This window comes from Corylus avellana, chromosome 6, assembly GCF_965113065.1.
Source record: "Corylus avellana chromosome 6, dhCorAvel1.hap1.2, whole genome shotgun sequence".
In the NCBI taxonomy this organism is placed as follows: domain Eukaryota; kingdom Viridiplantae; phylum Streptophyta; class Magnoliopsida; order Fagales; family Betulaceae; genus Corylus; species Corylus avellana.
Window position 1 is genome coordinate 2,814,651 of NC_142495.1, and position 22,264 is coordinate 2,836,914.

At 35.9% G+C, this 22,264-nt stretch overlaps 2 protein-coding genes across 2 annotated transcripts; one reads left to right on the forward strand and one right to left on the reverse strand.

Moving 5' to 3' along the window:
- HMA1 (heavy metal atpase 1) lies at positions 1 to 9,853 on the forward strand. Its single transcript, XM_059600030.2, has 13 exons — positions 1 to 627; positions 1,082 to 1,232; positions 1,368 to 1,552; positions 2,322 to 2,468; positions 2,789 to 2,984; positions 3,900 to 4,012; positions 4,345 to 4,586; positions 5,734 to 5,839; positions 6,454 to 6,618; positions 8,167 to 8,383; positions 9,082 to 9,269; positions 9,341 to 9,427; positions 9,524 to 9,853. The coding sequence occupies exons 1-13, from the start codon at positions 130 to 132 to the stop codon at positions 9,701 to 9,703; spliced, it is 2,475 nt and encodes an 824-aa protein (XP_059456013.2). The 5' UTR covers positions 1 to 129; the 3' UTR covers positions 9,704 to 9,853.
- A 1,493-nt stretch (positions 9,854 to 11,346) lies between these two features.
- On the reverse strand, positions 11,347 to 12,725 carry LOC132186190 (transcription factor MYB44). Its single transcript, XM_059600039.2, has one exon. The coding sequence runs from the start codon at positions 12,608 to 12,610 to the stop codon at positions 11,675 to 11,677; it is 936 nt and encodes a 311-aa protein (XP_059456022.2). The 5' UTR covers positions 12,611 to 12,725; the 3' UTR covers positions 11,347 to 11,674.
- Positions 12,726 to 22,264: the final 9,539 nt, after the last annotated feature.

Genomic DNA, 22,264 nt, shown 5'->3' on the forward strand with positions numbered 1-22,264 from the left:
ACGGGCAACAACTGCCCCAAATGTGTACAAATTCCCAGTCCACTGAGGCCCCAACCAGCTCCCTTCCTCTATCGGTCTCTTAATCGACGATGGACTGAAGACTGTAAATCCCCCAAACCCCTTCGATCAATGGAAATCCTAACCCTCCCTCATTCACTCCGCTCCACCACCAAATTCCGACCCTTCCCCACTTGCACAAAGCTCCCTCCACTCAACTCGTTCAAACCTTTTTCCAAACCAGCCCTCCAATTCCCCATAATTCGATTCAAACCTCTCTCTCCCCCGTTCAATTCCCCGAATTTCCGTCTCTCTCAACTCCGTTGCGCCGCCAAGGCCACCGATCACCACCACCACCACCACCACGAGGACCACGAGCACCATCACCACCACCACCACCACCATTGCGATGAGGATGACAAGCTGAGCGGGCCTCAGAGAGCGCTGATCGGGTTCGCGAGAGCGGTCCGATGGACGCACTTGGCGGATTTCCTGCGGGAGCACTTGCAGTTGTGTTGCTGCTCCGCGGCTCTTTTTCTGGCTGCCGCTGCTTGTCCTTACGTCGTGCCTAAGCCGGCGGTGAAGCCTCTGCAGAACGCTTTCATGATCGTCGCTTTTCCTCTAGTTGGGGTAATATACATTTTTTGTCTTGAATTCTCTGTGTTGTGTTTGAATTGAAAATTCATGGTTGAAGTCTAATTAGCTTTGTATGCTATTTAACCATATCAACACAGCTAGAGATGATTGTCTTAGTTACCTTGAGCATTACTTTAGTGTTTCACGTGCGGTTGTGTGGGATTTAAGAGAGGGAAAAAGGCATTGTCGTAAAAAATTTGGGGTTGATTTGTATTGAAGGAACCGAAGTGTGTAAGATATTTGGATGAAAAGAATAAGGCTAGCTACGGAATGCGAATTTTCTGTTGTCTTTTATTATCATTAGGACTCTGGTTTTTTGCTGGTTATGGGTTGTGCATATGCTTTTTTGGTTTATTTTGGTTGTTGAAAATTTTCTACTGGTTATAATCACAATATTATCTTGACGCTGTGGTAATGTGTTACAATAGCATGCCATTTTTGTTTCCAGGTCTCTGCATCACTTGATGCCCTCACTGATATTGTTGGTGGAAAAGTAAATATCCATGTGTTAATGGCTCTTGCGGGCTTTGCATCAATCTTTATGGGGAACTCCTTAGAAGGAGGGTTACTTCTTGCCATGTTTAATCTTGCCCATATCGGTAAGCATTTCAAACTAGCATATTAAGCAGCAACTTTATATATATATATATATATATATATATATATATATATATACGTTTGTATGTATTGGTTGGTGAAGTTTAAGTTTATCATTTAGTGTATGGTGACTGCAGCTGAGGAGTATTTCACCAGCCGCGCAATGGTTGATGTTAAAGAATTGAAGGAGAATTATCCTGATTTTGCTCTTGTGCTGGAACTGGTTGATGATGAGCTTCCTAATACTTCTGATTTTACTTACAAAAAGGTTCCGGTGCATGACGTGGAAGTGGGCTCATATATCTTGGTTGGGGCGGGTGAGGTATGTGATAGCAGATGTAGTACCCTGGTTTCCTTTTGGTTTTATAGGATATAATCTTTATACAATACAATTCCTCTGGAGATGAGGATAGCATGATGATGGTCCTGTATTTGCTACTGAGACTTTTGGAAAATCTAAGAAGTTGTACCTGTATGCTTTAGCTTTAGCCAGACTCATGACAGTAATTACTGGGTTCCAGTCCACGTGACCCTTAGGACGTTTTGGTACTGCCATATAAAAGATTGAAATATTTTGTCTTGTTTTTACCAATTCTGTATTTTCGGTTTGGGCCACTTTACTTTCTACAACTTCGAAGTGCATCCAAGCTTCATGAGTTTTAGTATACACTATGTATCTGTAGTATGGACAAATATAGGGATATTATCATATTTTAGGCTTTTTTTTTTTTTTTAAAAAAAAAAAAAAAAAAAAATGTAAGAACAATATGGTCCTATGAGTTTGGTGAGTTTTAGATAATTTTATTTCTAGTATCTGAAAAATGGACTATTCAGTAGCATCTCAAAACCAATTTAACTAACATATCTTGCTTTCTGAACTATTTTTAACTTGCCCATATGATTTAACAGTTTTTCTCACTGTGGTATTCAATTATTTTATTTTTTTTCCTCACTATAATTGCATGTCACTTGTAATCATTACATTTCAAGCAGCAGTCTTAATGTTTTTATTTTGGATTGAAGTTCCAAATCTTTCTGGTTGATACATTAGAATATGGAAGCATTGTAATGGGGGATGGTATTGTGATTAGTCTGTGCCTGTAGATTGTGAAGTTTTCCAAGGCAGTGCAACCATTACTGTTGAGCATTTGACAGGGGAAGTCAAACCATTGGAGACAACTGTTGGAGACAGAATTCCTGGTGGTGCCAGAAATTTAGATGGTAGAATGATTGTGAAGGTATGTGTGTGAAACTGTTTATTTCTAAATGTTTTCATAAATGTATATGTAGAAAGACGTTGACGTGTTCTTGTTATCACTATATTTTGTTTTTTGGCAAATGATTGTTTTTTATGTCCTTTGTTGCATAAATGATAATAAATTTTTCTGCCAGACAATATATAAAGAAGGCTAGAGAGTTGCATTTAATTTTTCTCTTTACTCCTCATTCTTGATATTTCTCATGGCTTTTTTTTTGTAAGTTTCTGACTTTGTTCCTCACTTTTTGGATGAATATATAGTGATATCAAACCCAAAATTTCATTTACTTTTAATTGCAGACAAGAAAGACGTGGAAAGAATCAACACTGAGTAGGATTGTGCAATTAACTGAAGAAGCTCAGTTGAATAAACCAAAGCTTCAAAGATGGCTGGATGAATTTGGTGACAATTACAGCAAGGTGGTTGTAGTGTTGTCCGTTGCTGTTGCTGTCATTGGCCCATTTTTGTTCAAGTGGCCATTCATTAGCACAACTGGTAAGTTGGAGAAAGTGCTTATAGTTACAGGAATGCTCTCGAATAATTAATTTGCTTGCCACTCGTGTTAAACTTCCTGATATTGATGATGCTGTTAGTTTTATTGCCTCACTTCATTTGCCTTGAAAGTGCCTCAGTGCTATTATACATATTGATTCCACTGAATAAGAAGTTATCAATCTTTTTTGCCCCCTTTTGGTAGGCAAGTTTTTATTACTCTTTGTTCCTCAACTGGGTTAACTTTCTTGAGTCTTTGACTTGCCCAATTACTGAAAATTTGCTCCTTGATATTTAGAGGAAACTAATATGTTGCAGTAACTTGGTTTCCTGATCTTCCTAAAAATAAATTTCCCAATTGAAGAGATACAACCTGATTGGTTTTCAAGATAAATAATTCCTGAGACAAATAAAGACATTCTTTATTTTTTTCCCTGAGAACTACTACAGATTATATTTTTTTGAAACAATGTGGGGCCTTATGTATTTCCAAACCTGTTGGTCAAGGTATATCCAACCATTGCACTAGATTAAAATGTTAAAAGTGTAGTGACCAACTCATTTGTTTCTTAGTTTTTCTTTATTATCTTATACTCAACATTTTTAAGTGTTCTATCGTACTTAAAATTTGATGCTCAAGTGAAACTTTATCTGTGCACTTAACATTTTAGAAATATGTTCTTCTTTCTCCATGAGTTAGAGGTCTCTTGTATATTTCATGTATACTAGGGTTGTGCTCCTCTACGCTTTGAATGGTTATACATTACTTATAAAAAAAAAAAAAAAAAAAAAAATTGATGCTCAAGTGAATCTCTCTCTCTCTCATGATCATTTTCTTCAAAGATTTTTTTTCCTTTCTGGATTTACATTTTGGAGGCTTGCTTGTCTTTAAGTTGTTCAATCTGGTTAACTATGTAGCCTGCAGAGGATCGGTTTACAGAGCATTGGGGCTCATGGTGGCAGCATCACCTTGTGCACTGGCTGTAGCTCCATTGGCATATGCTACTGCAATTAGTTCCTGTGCAAGGAAGGTATTTGTCAACTGAATCCGTACTTAAGAAATGCTGAGCTGCTTTGGTCTTATTAAGTAGACACTTTAAACGTATCTTTTTGTGAGTTACACTGCATACCACTTAAAAATATTAGGGGCTTACCAAAAAAAGAGGCTCACTTTCCTGAAAATGGTACACTGATAACTACTATTGTGTTTCCCTGCTTTCATCTAACGACTGTGATTGTATATCTAATTTTATAATTCCTATTCATGCTGAATTGTAGGTCAGTTTTGGCATAAACCAAAAATTTGCTCGTGCGCGACATGACTTTTTTAACAGTCGTGACATGTTACTTTATATCTTTACAGGGAATACTGCTGAAAGGTGGGCATGTGCTAGATGCTCTAGCTTCTTGCCACACTATTGCATTTGATAAAACTGGGACTTTGACAACTGGAGGGCTCATGTTCAAAGCCATTGAACCGATTTTTGGACACCAGGCCAGAAAAAGCAGATCAGATTTTGCTTGCTGTTGTGTTCCCAGCTGTGAAAAAGAAGCTCTCGCAGTAGCTTCTGCCATGGAGAAGGGTACAACTCATCCTATTGGAAGGTAGCACTGTTAGACTATAGTTTCTTCCTCGCTTAAATGTTTGATTAAACTAAATCTTATACTCGAGACTTGTTCAATAGCATGGTTACTTGGCATAATTCTAAGTAAATTAACTGGAAACCTTGACCAAAAATTCTTGTTGATGCAGCAGACTTCACCTGTTTGCAGTTGGGTCTACCATTGCCTTGTCGGGCATGGCCATATTAAGCCCATGATCTGGTTGGATGCATAACAGTAGCTTGGTTTTAAATGTACCATATGTCATTGATGCTATTTGTAATTTTTGTGCGCATTGACTTGAGCATATAAGCTGTTAGAGAAGGAAAAAAAAGTCCTATACATGTCATTAAAAGATGGAAATTGTGACTAAGATTCATAATAATTCTTATGGATGAAGCCATAGATTTGATATAAGTCAGTTGTTAAGAGGCTCAAACAACAAACATAAAACTGTAATTAAGTTTGAAACTTTCTTACATATGTTTGCGTATGGATGCACTCCTAGGGATGTAATATATAAACTCAGTATTCACTGTAAAAGAACCAGTAATTCTCTTTTGTGCATACCATATAATTTGCATGTTTCCATAGATAAATGCAGGATAATTTACAACGGGGTTGTGTTAGGCAGACTGTTGTGCTGCTTCAAGACCCATTGATTTGAATTTGATAGTCATTGGAAGTGCTACCAGTCTGACTCCATAGTTCTTAATAGAGTTTTGTGTCCTTTCCTTAAAAAAAAAATCACTGTGGAAATTTATTATGTAGTTGCTTAAGTTAAACTTAATCAATCATGGTATGCACACATATTGCTTATGTGGAACTCAATTGTTTTTATGTTGCTCTACAATATGATACCTTGATTCTGCTTTCATTCTCACTAAGTTAGCCCTATTTTACCTTCTTTGCTTCTTGCTCAAAAAATTGGGAAGGACAAATCTACTCTTATATCCTTTCTTTTTTTCTTCGTATTCTAGTCTAAAAGTAGTTTGTGTTTCAACTTTCCAAAAATATGTTCTAATAATTTCTTGGATCTTCATTGAGTTGAATATGCTTGTCTTTGTCTCAAATGTGTTGGACATGAAGTGGAAAGTGTTTATTTTTCTTGTTAAAGTATTTACCTGTTCCTTTTCGTTGTCTGTTTCAGAGCTGTTGTAGACCACAGTATAGGGAAAGATCTTCCTTCTGTTTCCGTTGAAAGTTTCGAGTATTTTCCTGGTAGAGGTCTCATTGCGACTCTCAATGGCACTGAGGTAGTGTGTTCTTCAGTAACATATCTCAGTGGTCGTTCATATCAGCTTTAATGATGAAAACCTAGGCTTGTATGCTTCAAAAAGATGGCCTTGTTATTCAAAGATCTACATCTCTATCACTGTCAGCATTAATTCATTTACTTTTCAGTTGGAGGATATGGCTAATTTTATCCCAGCCTCTTTTTTATTTGTAATTTGTTATGTGCTTCCATGGCTTATTTTCTTTGTATGTGTCCACATCATCAGGACATGATGCTAATTTATACTTCTATATTAGATATGGGTACTGTTAGTATGGTATTTGTTAGTTGATATCTACACTTCTCCAATAAATCAATTCTATAGCGTTTTCATTCTTTATACATGTTTCCTCCAATTTTTTTTCAATTTTGTGACTACTTTTATAAAAAAAAATTAAAAATTAAAAATATAAAGAAGAAAAAAGAAACCATAAATGTGTATTAGAATGTTATAGTGTGGATCATGCATCCCATATCATAATGAATATTGAATACATCATGCATGCGTCTATTTTGTTCCACCCACCGCCATTTAACTTTGTTTGATCAGTGACGGATAAGAGTGACATTACATTGATTCTTCTCTTGTTATAGTCAGGAACTGCAGGGGTTAAACTGTTGAAAGCATCACTTGGTTCTGTAGATTTCATCACTTCGTTTTGTAAGTCAGAAGATGAATCAAAAAAGATCAAGGATGCTGTGAATGCATCTTCTTATGGAAGTGAGTTTGTTCATGCTGCTCTTTCTGTTAATCAAAAGGTAATGTTTCTTCCACTATGGGTTTTTTTTTTTTTTTTTTGGGGGGGGGGGGGGTGGGGGAGGTGGGGTGGTAAGTTTGCTAATTTAGCTTCCTTTTTTTTTTGTCAACATTTCATTTTAAAGCTCACAAACCTTCGTATTGAATAAACAATTCCATCTTCCTTGTTTTTATGAATACAAAAATTAAATTAGCAAAAGAAAATAACATGTTCCAGTGTTGCTTCAAAATGAACTAAGTAAAATTTTTGGGCCAGTGTTGCTGCAAAATGAAGACCTCTTTTCACCAAACAGCATTGAAACACGAATCTTTCTTTAGGCCACCCTTGGGATTCTCGATAATTTTCTTTAGTTTCCCTGTCATTCTTTATGCTGTTCTCGAACTCTCATTTCTTATTATGAGTCATATAAGCAAAATACAGAATTGTTTTTTCAACTTCATTTCAAGATAGATTGACTATGGTCTAATTCGATCTTTCATTTAAATCCTAGAGGACTATAACCAATACAATCTTCAAATACCTTGCTTTTATTTTCTACGTCTTGATGTCATTTTATCTAAAAAAAACAGATGCACGAAAGAGAAAGGAAGATCACCCAACGTATGTAGAATGGTTAGCTATGATCATCATGATTTTAAGCATCTGTGAATACTTTTGTTATGGTTAATATAGTATTTTGCTTTATTTAAATATTGTGGTCATATCGGTTTGACAATGGATACCAAGCATGTTTGATTTAGTGTGTGAGATGATCTGGAGTTGTGACCTTAGCTTGTGGAGAGGATTTATGCTGTAGTAAACTTCTGTAGCTTGACTTATTTCCAGGTGGGTAATGGTGAGAATAATTGGATTTGGATGGATTGGTGACTTTTTGAGGGTCTCTCAGAAGAATACGCTTTTTTGTTTGCATCTATGGTGGAGAGGCTCATGTGCCTTATTTTACCATATCACATATTATATTCTACCTTTTCTTTAATGGTGTGTTTGGATGAGGGGATTTAGGGAAAGATTTTACTTTTAAGTGTAATTAAGGAATCTTCCAATGTTAATTTTCCTTGTTTGGGCTAATAAGAAGGGAGCTCTGTAAAAAATCTATGGAATTTTGAATTTGAGATTTTCTGGCATCCAAACCCAAATTCAAATTTCATAGTGGAATGTGTCATTATACAAATTCTACAAACATTACTGTTTCGTAGCACCACCATTACACTTCACACTATATTTATATCTGTTGTTGATACTGCTGCCACCACTTGCCACTGTCACCAATATCCGCCATCACAACCAACACCACTAGACCATACCACCATCATTACCAAGTTGTCAGTGTTATGATCATTAAATTGTTTTAACTACTGGAATACTGTAATTTCTTAATTTTTAAATGCTTATCCAAACAATGAAAATTTAAGTTAATGGATTGAAATTCCCATCAATTTAAATTGTCCTTTTGAAAATTCTAAGAATTTTTCAAATTCTTCATCCAAATGCAGTCAAGTGATCAAAAATGCCAGTGAACTAAATTGCATTATCCACTGAGTTCATGCAGGTAACATTGATTCACCTAGAGGATAGACCACGACCTGGCGTTTTAGATGTCATAGTAGAATTACGCGATCAAGCAAAGCTACGTGTAATGATGTTAACTGGTGATCATGAGTCTAGTGCATGGAGAGTGGCAAATGCCGTGGGCATCAGCGAAGTTTATTGCAGCTTGAAGCCTGAGGATAAGCTGAGTCATGTGAAGGATGTCTCAAGGAATATGGGTGAGTTCCCTATCAACGATCCAGAAAAATTCATTTTCTTCTTGTTTACAAAATGAAATATATATATATATATATACTGGATCTTGAGAGTCACATCTGCATATTGCATGGTTTACTTTCTCGATTCCAGTCTTTTAGCTTCATTCTTAGCATGTTTTTTCATCGACACTGAACCTAATTTTGATAAACTACTAATTCTTAGTTCCCCCTGTATTCATTTTGATAAACTACAAGTCTGCAATTATAAATACAGTGACATTGCCTCTGTACTGAAAAACTTGGGTAAAAATGTATGTTCAGACACACACAGACACAGACACATATCTATCTATGGGTATCATTTTATTTATTTTTTGGCTTCTGATGCTTTAAACATCAAGAAAGGAAATGACAACTATCATTGCATGATATTGTGCTTCTTTGAATGGACTTTGGAGAGTATGGAAGTTAAGCGTTCATACACATGCGTTCATTGTGTTTTTTCCCTGGCCTGTAATATTTTCAATTATCTTTTATACTGACGGTCTTCATGTTTTAACCATTCTGATTACATTAAATCCTCCCACTTTTATAAAGATTTGGTCTGAAGTTGCAGAAATGTTTAGTTTATTTTAGTAATTTCCCATGCTATTTTCTTTTTAGCTGCACTTTTTCTTTACCCGAAGGTCATACAACTTGACAATGTTTTGGGAATTTAGGGCGAGGTCTAATCATGGTTGGTGAAGGTATTAATGATGCACCAGCACTGGCTGCTGCCACTGTGGGAATTGTGCTTGCTCAACGCGCTAGTGCAACTGCTACAGCTGTTGCAGATGTGTTGTTGCTGCAGGACACTATTTCTGCCGTACCATTCTGTATCGCCAAGTCCCGGCAAACAACTTCACTGGTACTTTCCTAACATAGGTCTCATCATCATCTGCCGTTATCTGCTCGATTTTTACTTAAATGTACCTGCAGGTTAAACAAAATGTGGCCCTTGCTCTATCTTCTATTTTTCTCGCTTCTCTTCCATCTGTTTTGGGTTTCCTTCCCCTATGGTTAACGGTATGAATCATTTTTTATGGCTTTGATTCCAGTAAATGAATACAAATTAATCCTGCTCCTTAGTATCTAATGATTGCTTTACTTATGAACTTGCAGGTTCTTTTACATGAGGGCGGTACTCTTCTTGTTTGCCTTAATTCCATACGTGCGCTAAATGATCCGACATGGTCGTGGAAGCAGGATCTATGGCATTTGGTTCATGAAATTAAGTCTAGACTTCTGTTATTTAGTAAACGAAACTCTAGTTCAGGATCCATCCGGGCTGCAACTCAGTAGCTCACCCTTTCATTAGTTCCCCCCAATCCCCCCTCCTTTTTGTAACGTTAATTCTTTTCTCCCAAGCTGATTATCAAATCTGTGTATTATAAAAAGATGTTTGAAATTCGCAATATATACTACAGGGCAAGAAATTTTCAAAAAATGGAACTTCGGTGTCTTGTTAAACGATTTCTTCCTCTTACTCGAGATTCTTTTTTTTTTCTTTTTTCTTTTTTAATGGTCGAAAAAATTATTTTCTTATAAGCCTAATCAGTAAAATAGGATCCTTGTTGCATCTCTGGGATTTTAATCTGCTACTTTATTCTATGCTCGAAATAAAATGGGAATGGGTAGGAAGAAGACAGCTTAAATAACCTAGTCTTGCCAAAACCATTACAAATAATTGAAGAAACTGTTAAATGTCCCGATATTATTAAAAGTTCAACAGAATGGTTATGAGTAACGAAACATCCATGTCCTTTTCTAACTGCTAACTGCTCATTTATCAATACCAACCGTCTTAACCTTCCGTGTTTCTTCTCAACTCCCAACGAACCCATGGCTTATAATCTTCTGATAAGGATTTGTAGCAATTTGTTATCCAAATGCTTAGCAATTTGACAAGCAAATATATGAAAGTATACATGGGACTAATCAACTAGTTTAAATTTATTTAGACAAGTAGGTTTCATACGAACCTTATGAGAGTTCCGAGCCCTCCAAAACTTTAAAAATGTCACAAAAATTTGAATTATTTTTTTTAATTCTAGGTATTTTTATGAATGAACGCTAGAAAATTAATTTTTATCCCGAGAAAATTACTCATGTAGTTTGTAATTGTACCCAATCGATCCAAAGGAATAAAAATATCTAAGAAATTTTGGTAAGCTATCGATTTAAATTCATGTTTCAAACCCCACCCCTATGACAGGCAACTTCCCCTCACAAGATGATACCAGTCCTCAAAAACAAAAAGGAAGGACGACGACCCCTTCTCATCGGTTGAGTGGCGGCTTCTTCTCAGCAAGTAAGGGTCATTGACTCATTTAGAGGATAAGAATGGACGTTATCTGTTTGGTATCACATAATAGCTATCACAACCATTTCAACACGGCTGCAATTGCAAAATGACCAAAACACCCGTACGAAGAGGTAGTTTAATTGGCCGAAACAGAGATTCCTAGCTTAAATTTTCCTCTACCTCTTATATAAACATGTTAAAAAAAAAAAACAAACAAACAAAAACAAAAACCAAAAACATTACTCCCTATTTGAATTAGACCATTCTCATTAAGCGTCACCAATAACATCTTCCATCTAAAAATGTTTGCAAACAGTTGATAATGGGTATGACGGTTATTGTTTTCAGTTGCACCCACTAGTATTATTATTATTAGGCATTAGGGATTCTTACCCTCCTACGCATATGATTTAATTTTTTGAACGGTCCAAATTTTATTTGATTTCCTTTTTAAAAAAACTCGAGACCTAAAGCCAAATCCTATTAGATCCTTGTTGCCGTTTGAAGCTCAATCCAGTCGATTTACTGTCTTGCTCCATTTCTCTCCCTAATTCTGCCCCTCTTTTTGTTCCTGTATGTGGAATAACTTCTAAATAGTAGCGTTGCTCCGATACAAATTCAAAATTCAGAGAGAGAGACAGAGGAAAACAGTGATTGAAGAAAGGATTAGAACGAGAAATTTCAACTTTCTTTTTCCCTTTTTTTTTTTTTTTGGTTGCATGTTTTTGTTTCCAAAACCTGCTGAACAAGGCCAGGGCGGCCATAGAAAGATAAAAGTTCCGAGTTTTTCCGAACTTTACCGCTTGGATTCAAACTTCAACCTCTCTCTCTCTCTCTCACTCTCTGTACATTGCCCAAACTTATTCCTAAACACCAGAGCAAAAAACGAAAAAAACAACAAAGCCCATCTTTCTTTCCCCTTTCCTCCATTCTTTATCCCATATTCTTCCTAACTACTAATATCACTACTATTCGATCCTGCTGATCCCCATTCTCTTGATGTTCCTAAACAAATCCTCTTCCCTCATACCCATACCCATACACATCCCACCACCACCACTCTGCTCCAACATATAGCTCCTCACCTCCTTTTTTATCATCTCGTGCATCACTGCCATTAGCTCCGCACTCAACGGCACCAACCCAATTCCCCGATCCTCCTCCCGGTTCACCTCCGCCGCCGCAGAGGTCTCCACCGGCGCCGCCGCCGCCGCCGGAAATAGAGGTATCGTTATTGCGTCCGCCACTGCTTGACAAGATGATTCGCAAGAATCGGCCGCTCCTGGGAGGGACAGAGACAACGAGGTCGGAGGGTCATTGGCCGCCGGATCCGGCGCCGACGAAGACGTCGTCGTTTCCATCGGAGGCACGACGCTGCCGGTCCTCGCCACCGGTCGGTACACGTGAGACGATGGGGGCAAAATCGGAACGCTGGAGTAATCGCTCAAATCGGACCCGGATGGACTGCTCGGGTTCAAATAAACCGGTACACTCGAACCCGAACCCGCACTGACGGACCTCTTCAACGGCTGCTGATGAGCGAAATTCCCATCATACCCTTCGGCGTCTTCTGTGGCCATGGACGCGTACTTGCGCTTAAGCGTGGAGTTCCAGTGGTTTTTAATCGCGTTGTCCGTTCGACCCGACAAGAGCCGGGCGATTGTAGCCCACTTGTTCCCGAACCGCGCGTGGGCCCTGATTATTGTGTCATCCTCCTCCGGCGTGAATGCCCTGTGCTCCACCTGCGGTGACAGCTGGTTGCACCACCTGAGCCTGCACGACTTCCCGGACCGGCCCGGTATGGACTTGCTTATCAGGGACCAATTTCTTGGGCCGTGCTTCTGGACAAGCCTCTGTAGGGCCTCGTCCTCCTCCGCGCTCCATGGGCCCTTGATCCGGTCCATTTTGCTTTCCGTAACGCCTGCCGCTGGCTCTGATATTTTTCGAGTTTCAGAGAAGAGAGTAGGTGGGGTTGGATTTGAGCTTCGTGTTTGGAGCGTTTACGATGGAATGGAAGAGCGGACGAGAGGTGGGGATATATATATATGGGGAGAGGAGGGGTGACCGGTTGAGCAGGTGATGACTGGGGGAGTTAGGATAAGGCGTTATGGACATTCGGCACCGCTTCTTCCAGGCAAGCGGTCGTGGGGGGGATTTGGGATACAGCTGGCTAATGGACACGCGTCGTGTTTGAGTTGCATTGGCTAGTCTGGTTTACATTACTCATCTCTCTCCTCTCTACTTTTCCAAATTGGACGCTCCCACAAAGGAGCGTCCGCTACACTCCTCGCTTTAATCATTCCTTCGGAGCGTCCCTTCCCTTCCCTTCTTAATCCAACTTGTGCTTCTTTTTTTTTTTTTTGAAATAAAATAAAATTCAGTGTGAGTTTTGTGACCAGAAATAAGAAATTAATTAATTAATATGATATAAAAAATATAAATGATTTTAAATTTTTTGTAAGAGAAAAAAAAAAAAAAGTTATTTTTTTAAAATACATATCAATTTAATAAAACTAAATAAAAAGAAGAGTTTGAAATAAAACTAATGTTGACCCATTTATTTATACAGCCTAGGGAGAAAATGGTAAAATGGAATATTTGGGATAAAAAAAGAAGAAAAAAGAAACAGATATTTAAATAACGAGATAACGATGATAACGGTTGGGTAAGGTTTGAGATTTGAAGTGTGAGTTTGACTGAGGAAGCCAGGCTGTAGAGCATTTTCGTGTGTGGGATTTCGCTTTCCGTTCCTTAAAATATATTTAAAAACGGCCGCACGGAGATGCTGAGCTGGCGCAAAACGACAAGAGCGGTCGCAAAATCGGAGGGCGAATAATTAATTATTACTACTTTCCTGTCCAAGGCCAGCCTGTAAACCTGCCACCACCACCCTCTTTAACGGCCTCTGCTCACCTTCCCCACCGACACCTGCCACTTACCCATTCCTTTTCCCAACAGCCAAAACCGCCTATTCTATCACTCTTAACCTGTACGGAACCGGTCGTGCACTCGCTCCCATCCCCACGGACTTTCTGCCCAGCTTCCTCCTCCTCCTCCTCCTCTTTGATTAATAAATTAAATCCCTTTGATTATCTTAATTTCTTAACAACAAAGAGAAACAAAAAACAAAAAAAACAAATTTTAAATTTGATTCTGTAATAAAACCAGGGGGATTATGAGATCTCCGTATCCGTTTCTGTCACTCGTACGTCGTACCCGCTACCTAATGCCTGTTTGTGTTTGCCGGTTTGGTGTGGGGGAAGGAATGGATGGATGGATGTAAAATATATATTCCAAAAGGATAAATTGAATTGTTTATTTAATGTTTATAGTTTTTGTTTCTTCATAACTTTTGACTGACCTTAGTGTCGGTGACAACTCATATTACTGAAATTTTACTGGATTCGATTCAATCATGGTTTAGTTTAGGTTTTCCTTTTCATGTTCTTTGGGATAATTAAGTATATTGGAGTTCTTTCGTTGATTTTAATGCTTAGTGGAGTCACAGTTCAAGTATTTAAGGTTTAATTGTGTGTTAAACCTTCTTATAATTTTGGGCATTTATAATTTAGTAATATAAATATAAGAATAACTTTAATTAGATCGTGTCCTCAAGGGGTAGCTCAATCGGCTGTAAACGCCGCCTCATGCAGTGAAGGTCACTAGTTCGAATCCCCCTCCTCCTTCCCTTGTGTGGACATGTTCAAAAAAAGAAGAAAAAAAAACTTTAATTAGATCGTACACCCTTTAATAAAAAAACAAATATTGCAAAAAATAGTATAACTCTTTATATAAAATAATTTTAATATTTTTAGAAAATATATCATTGACATTTTGACAATATAGACATCGACAAAACCACCAGATATTAATTTTAGGAGAGGGAAATATTAACCACTTGATTTTATCGTTTTTTCCAGTATGAAAGCTGTCTCTGTCGTTGAACAAGTAATTAGTAGTTAAGAAAATTGAAGGAAGGGGGCGTGAACCAATTAATGCAAAGTGATTATAATATGATATGAAATCAACTGTTGCCACCTGGCAGCATGTGATGGGAAGCGAGACATAATAAACCAACCCAATCCCTCATTTTCTATACGAAGTTATCAGCCCTTGTCTACATTGACTCACTGTTAATGAGAGAAATCGATGTTATTTTCAGAAGCAAATAATTCAATATCATTAGACCTGCCTGCTATTCCTTAGGCAAACTTCAATAATGATGGTCAAAATCTTTATCCTTATCCATACTTATATAAATACACTTTTCAGACTACTCATCTAATACCATGTTAAATTATTTGTTGGTCTAAAGCTTTAGACTCATAAGAAATTAAACTAAATTTATATTTTAATAGGTAGTTTAATTGGGCTATGCCGACGATTTTATAGCCATGGATTGAGTTGATGGTAAGATTCCATTGGTTGATTTTGGGGAAGTTGGGAGTTTTTGTGTGGTTCTTCAACCAAAAATAATTGAGATCTTCAACCAGGGGATGTTAAAAAGATAGTTTTAGTAGAGTATAAACAGATTTAAAGTGTATATCGTATCATGTTTTTGGCGGGTTCGATAAGCTTTTAAAAAGCTCTTTTTCGCGTTTTAAACCCTAAAAACTCTTCTTAAGTACTACATACTAGTTAAATTAACCAAACAAATTTTCAAACATGACCCTACCACTTATATATTTTTCAAAACAAATTATAGAATTCTTCTTAAAACTCAAAACAAATGATTATGTGCAGGGACGGACCCAAGTTTCAATTTGAGGAGGGATTAAGGGCCAAAATTTTTTTGGGAAGGAACCAATTAGCAAAAAAGTCATTAATTTTTTTTTTTACCATAAATTTTTGTTTTTCTTGTGATTTGGGGGGAATTAAGGCCACTCCCGTCCCCGAGTCCATCATTGGTTACGTAGCCGCCAAATCACTACCACCATAGCTGCCTTTTCTTTTCTTTAATTTTATTTAATTTAATAAAAAATTAATCAATTTTAAATTTTTACAAAACACTCTTTCAAAATTTTACCAAATTAATTTTCAACTATTCTTAAATGTGGCCCCATTAAATTAATTCTCTAAATTTTACCCAACGGGCCAACATCCCTATTTTATATTAAATTTTTTTTTTTTGAATTATGTCATACAAAGGAAAAGGGTTGAGAACTTGAGATTTGCATTCATGGAGAATCGTACTTTCAGCATTGTAACCGTTTCGTGGGGACAGCTGTTAAGGGCACCGGCCACCAGCCTTCTTTTCTTTTTTCTTTTTTTTTTTTTTTTTTTTTTTTTTTTGAGGCCTGTTTTTATCTATAACAGTTCAGCATGTGCAAAGTAGACTCCATCACGTGCTCGAGCCCCGCGCAAAGGAGACACACGTGCAACTTGCAACTTCTAGAGCAGCATGGGAGCAACAGGAAATTCCACATATAACCTTCCATATCAGCCTTTCTGGCAACGAAATCCATGAACATTGAAGTAATTTGTGGTGTATATATAATAATACGGTTTAGGATCTGCCCCGATGATATTGTTGGTGAATTAACTTATGGTTCACGTGACGGTGAACAGTCAACCGAGGAGGCTGAGCCACAATCTCTTCGAATATCTTAAATAATTGACGCCGTCGGTCCATTATTAAATTATTTTATAAACCAAAGAATAAACGAAAAATTATATAAAAGGAACCTCCATGGACCACGATCATGGCTCATTTGTTTTTCAGATTTAAAAATAAAAATATCAAGGCTCTGTTTGTTAATACATGCTTTTTATACATGTTTTCTTTAAAAAATATATATATATATATATTCTGATATGACATAAATTTTAAAGTACTTTTAATTATAAATTAAAAAAAAAAGTATTATAGTTATTTTTTTTTTTTTTGTAACATTTTTATTTTATTTTTTAAATAAATTATCAAACACAAAGTCCGTCCAATGCACAAGCAAAGGCTATTAACTACCAATTTGGGGTTGGGGTTGGGGATCTTATCATATATAGTATAGTCTTAGAAAATAAAAATAGAAAATTAAATAATTTGTTCCCAATACCTACAACCAAATGTATTCTAAGTTTACCTTTGGTTTTTTTTTTTTTTTTTTTTTATTGGAATATTTATTTAAATAGTTTAATTTATTGTTTTATATTAGCTTAAGTGAGATAAATAGTGATTTAATACTGAGAAATATAACCCTGAGTTTACAAACATAATATATCTAGACTTTATAGTAAAGCAATTTCTAGATAGAGCTTCTAGTTTAACTATAATAATACATTGGGAATAGATCTTTTTTCTTTTTCTTCTTGGTCAAATATGTGTTAACTTAGCCTAAAATAGTAAAAAGTTATTGTATGAATTGAAGCTGTCCAATCTCATTCTGTAGTCTTATGCAAACCCATTTTGACTTCATTGTAGGGGTATTGAGAAAGATATATTTTTTCTTCTTTTTAGAGTACATCAAACAAAACAGAACAAAATTATAGCAAAGAGGAGGGGGTCCTTCCCATTACAAATAGGAATGCAACCAAACTAAAGCTTTTTTCTTCTTACGGTCCAAAATGTCGCATTTTAGATTTGAAAGTTTGCACTTTTATTTATTTTACGAGTTTCCCAAGTCAAGGAAGGAAGCCGATATGGACGTGAGAATGTTCGAGATAGTTGGAGTGTCTTGTTAGAGTAGATTTTCCCAACAAAAAAAAAAAATCCCTAATAAATTTTGTTTTCATACTTATTATGTCTTAAATATAATAAATTGTTGCTTAAGTAAGAAAAGATTTTATATCCACAGAAGATGACTCTAATGGCCATAAGAGTTCAACACATGGGGTGTTATGAATAGTGGGTTGAAAGAGTTGCAAGCAAGTACTCTATTATGTTTCTCCATGCATAGGTTTCTAATAAAAGAATAAAACATTGTTAGATCCAAAAGAAACCTACCATTATTTTACCAATTAAAAGCCCATCAAAACAGGAATATAGTTAAGAGAAGTAAACAAGGTGACGATCATGTTTTGCTTTTTTCTGTTTAATGCTGTCCATTTAAAAAAATAATAATAACATAATCGAACAAGAACAACAATAATACGTGACAAAGACTACAAAGTTAGGCGGTGGTTAGTGTTCTCTGTATGTATTTGTTGAAATTGAAACCATCCATTAGCAGTTGAGGAAGACGGTGTCCTTTCAAAGAGAGAGAGAGAGAGAGGGGGGGAAAATGACAAAAACAATGAAACGATGAGAGGCAAATTTGGTCCACAAGATGAACCTTTTTCTCTCTCCTGAATTATTTGCATAAAATAATAGGCACGTGGGAAACGAGCTTCGAAGGAGCACCGTGTTAATAATAAGGAAAACGACGACAACATTCATTGATGGAACACATGAAACACGCTAGCGGGTGCCACGTAAGTACGGGAATTGATAGGTCAACGTCACGGACAGGCAGGAGGTGTCCCGAATCCTTTGTCCTATTATCCCGACGTGGCAAATTCACACGTCACAACTCAAAACCCCCCACACATACATTATTATTATTATTATAAAAAAAAAAAAAGAAATTCAATTTTTATTTTTTTTTATTAGATGGTGCTCAGTTTTATTGTGGCTAATATTATATTTAGGTTGAGCGCTTTGAAAGAAAGCAGTTGCTGTCTCCTTTATAACCGTCAAGAAGATAAGCGTTAGGGGAGACCACGTCATGGACCTTTGCCAGCTATAACGCATAACGCTTTTGTGTTTGTTTATTAAATTTTGGTTTTTGTTCTTTTGAGTTTACCGAAAAAGACAGCATCTCTTTTAGGTTTGCTTGGGGATTCGATATATGGATGATACCCACACATCCCATGATTCCCTCTACCGTGAGCCGTATGTTGCCATGGTACCATTCCATGTACCGTCTCTTTACCATTTGCCTCGTGCCCCCCCCCCCTTCATAGTAAAATCCAAACCACCATCCCTCTCCAGTTTACTTACCTTAAACACGGATTTCAACTTTTGCATAAACTATCAACCAAAATCAATCAACATTTTTATCAATATTTCAATTTTTTTTTTAATTATAACATTTTGGGAGCGATTTTTATTTAAAAAATGATTTATTTAATATTTTGTGTTTTGACTTATTTCTTAATATTGTTTCGTTTTTATTTAAAAATGATTTCATAATGCTAACACAATTTTGAATGACTCTGGCAATTTACTCTATAAAATTACAATTTAACTTCTAATTTTTGAGAAGAACACTTTTTTCGTACGATTTGAATGCACAGACAATGTGGTACTGATGCTTGGGGTCCTGGGGAACAAGCTCACATGCATTAGATTGTGTCTAAAATCTAATGTGACGTGCTACGTTTTTGGGGAGCTTAGAAGCTGGGCCACATTCAACCTTGTCTGTTCATACATTGCACTTGGATTGCATTGTGAACATGTTTTTTCTCACCATCTAATTACCCCTATAATGAATATGGATAATGTTTGTGGTAAGAAAAGCGAGTATCATGTGACGGTACATATTTTAAAAGCTAGCATAGTAAGTGACATGTGAATTGTCACATAAGAAAATAGTTGATGACATGGTAAATATCATATAAATTATCACGTTAGTTTTGTAAGCAACTTTTAGTAAAAGTTACAGTACTCCTAAGAACACTCTTTAATGAATATATTCCTATGCATTTTCACATCCACTTGCTTGAATTTCCTTTGATGATCGAAATCGTAGAACTAAACAAACTGTTACTTTAGAACACAGAAAACAAAAGACAAAAAACAAAGTCATTAACAAACATTTCGTTAATTTTTAGCATGGTCTAATAATTATGTGTTGATGTTAGGGGCAGAACCATGATGTTTATCTATGAGATCAAATGTAACTCTTACCTTAGATAAAATATAATTGAAAACTATTTTGGAAATATCCTAGAAGTAGATGGATCTGTAGAGAGAGGAATACGATGCAATTAAGACTCAGATTAGTTTTTTAATATTCAGATGTCTGCAGTGTATTATCATGGGAGCACTCAAATCACAAGAATCATATCAAAAGATCTGTATACGTTTTTACAAGTATTAAAAAAATAAAATAAAAGAAAAGCATGTCCAGTTGGAAATATATGATATCTTATTATAATGAGTCCACAGCTTGGAGGATTTCATATATTAATTAATAATATGTTAGGTGAGATGTGACCCAGATTAATTAGTTTATAATTAAGATATTAGAAAGCTCTGAAAGGTATACGGTTATTGATAGTATACAATGTAAAAGGAAGATTACGAAATCGTGTTGTAATTTGAAACTGCCATCATCCAACTGACTACCACCAAAGTTGAGGACATGAGATTATGAGAGCCCCTTGTTTAATACCATACAGAAAACTCAGAAAGGGACCTGGATACGGCCCACCCAACTACTCCTTTCACTATTTCTCTTTTATTTCTTTCTCTTTTTCTAGTCTTTCTTTCTTTTTCCTGTTGCTGCTGGTGTCAATTCTATGCACTTTTCCCCTTATGGTGGTTTTCTAGTACTCTAGAGGCCTCCAAATAAGTTTTGGACAATCCGCTTCCTGTTCGGATATGTGAATCCTATCAAAATTCTATGAATGTCCAAAAATATTACCTATCAATTTGCCCAAATTTAATATCTTTTTCAATATACCATGTGCTTACTAAAATGTAAGTAGTGAAATAATTTAAAAATTATGATGATGCAGTTAATCAAACAGACAATCTTAGTTAATAGAGGCCTGCAAAAAGGATAGAATCGTAAAATCAGTTGAAGGTTTGCGGGGGTAGTTGATGGGAAAACTCTCTAATACTTAAGTTAGTTAGGGAAGTTGTGTATTGAAAAAAATAAAAAAGGAGATAGGGTTCCTAAGAAATAGTCTCTTGGAATGAATGTGAGAATGTAGCTCAAATGGTCACGTATCTTCTACTTATGTGGAGTGTCCACATATGGAGTACGACCTTAACCAGTTGTCACATCCGATCCTATTCTAATTGATGAGATATGACCTTATGCAAATTTTATGTTGGGTTCCACGTTCATTAGTGGAATATGACTTTAGTTAAAGTAGTTGAATATGTGATAGGATGAGAGCTTGACTTTCAAAATTAGAATCCTTAATCCTATTAGTATTAGCTGCATTAGATCTCATTGATGCCTTGATAAGATTACGTCACGCTATGACTCAGTCAAACTTGAAAGACTGCATGCAGTTTTCACTGTCTAATTCCCTCATATGCGGCTCCCAACTAATATGTGATACTATAATCACGCTTAGATAAAATAACAACACTTGAGCTTCCTCGCTTGCCTTTTTTTGAAAAAAAAAAAAAAAAAAAAAAAAAAAAAGGCTGTATCAAAGTCAAGCTAATTGTCATCTTTAAGCGTGAATATTGGAGCATCCTTTAGTGAGCTAAAGTTTACAGTTGTAGTGGAAAAGATCCACCACCTGTTTGCTAGTAATGTTCTCCTTTTGTTTGTTTGTTTTTTACCTTGTTGGAATGTACTTTTAAAAACAAAAGTTAACAGTTGTAAGGCAATATGAATATGTGTGACATTGAGAAATAAGATTTTCCTTCTACTACTTTTATCCTTTTATCATACAATGCATTCATCCTTCTGCAGGAAAGAGTTTGTGGGTGGGTCAGTCTCAGTCTTTTTGCTTTCTTATACTATTAACATTATAAAATAAGCTAATGATTAATAAGTAAATGTATTTTTGTAAACCAAAGTCTTTGCTTATGATTAATCAAAGAACGAGGCTTACTTTTACTTAAATAAATCTCACTTCTTTTCTTCTTTATTCCAGTTGAAATCTTAGTGGCATTCATCCTCAGAACTAAGTGATCAGAACATTATATTGATGGAATCTATGAAACACTGGATCCCACTTTTTATCATGTCGATGCAATGCAACTCACTTGTTAAACTCAGTTTCCGTCTTTTTTTTTTTTTTTTTTTTTTAAGTAAAAATTAAGGTTAGCTTCACAAAGATCTTATTAACTTTTACGTGTTTTAAAAATATTTAAAAGTTAAAAACTCTCAATTTCACTACTCGAACTTATAATTTGATGCAATTTATTCATTCCATTAAGATTTAGCGTTCAATATTAGAAAAATACTAAAATACCCTCAACTTTTTTATTTTAAAAAATAATAATAATGTGAAATTTAAAATTTTATAAAAGTTTCAGAGATATAAAATGTCATTTCATCCATTTTAACGTCCGTTTAACGCCAAACTCTATCGAAATAGTAAATTACAATAAAATAAAAATTTTTGAACTTAAAAAAAAAAGTTTTAAAACGCTTCCCTAAAAACTACAAATCAAATGGAGCATGATAGACTAAAAGCAAAACGTACAGTGGTCTAGAAGGCTCATTTTTGGTCCAACAAAGGACCACGATTCCAATCGTACGTCCTCATTATGTGGCAGACAATGGATGAGGAGCCAACCGATAGAGTCCTGTTTGGTTTTATACACTTCAGCATTAATAACGCATTCTTCGAAGACAGTTGAGAAACAAAAACTACAGAAACTAAATAAC

Bases quoted from the DNA above. Each gene is read 5' to 3' on its own strand.
- HMA1 (XM_059600030.2), top strand. From the start codon at position 130: ATGGAAATCCTAACCCTCCCTCATTCACTCCGCTCCACCACCAAATTC. The intron at 4,013-4,344 runs GTATTTGTCAAC...ATATCTTTACAG, and splicing joins TTAGTTCCTGTGCAAGGAAG to GGAATACTGCTGAAAGGTGG. The intron at 4,587-5,733 runs GTAGCACTGTTA...TGTCTGTTTCAG, and splicing joins ACAACTCATCCTATTGGAAG to AGCTGTTGTAGACCACAGTA.
- LOC132186190 (XM_059600039.2), bottom strand. From the start codon at position 12,610: ATGGACCGGATCAAGGGCCCATGGAGCGCGGAGGAGGACGAGGCCCTA.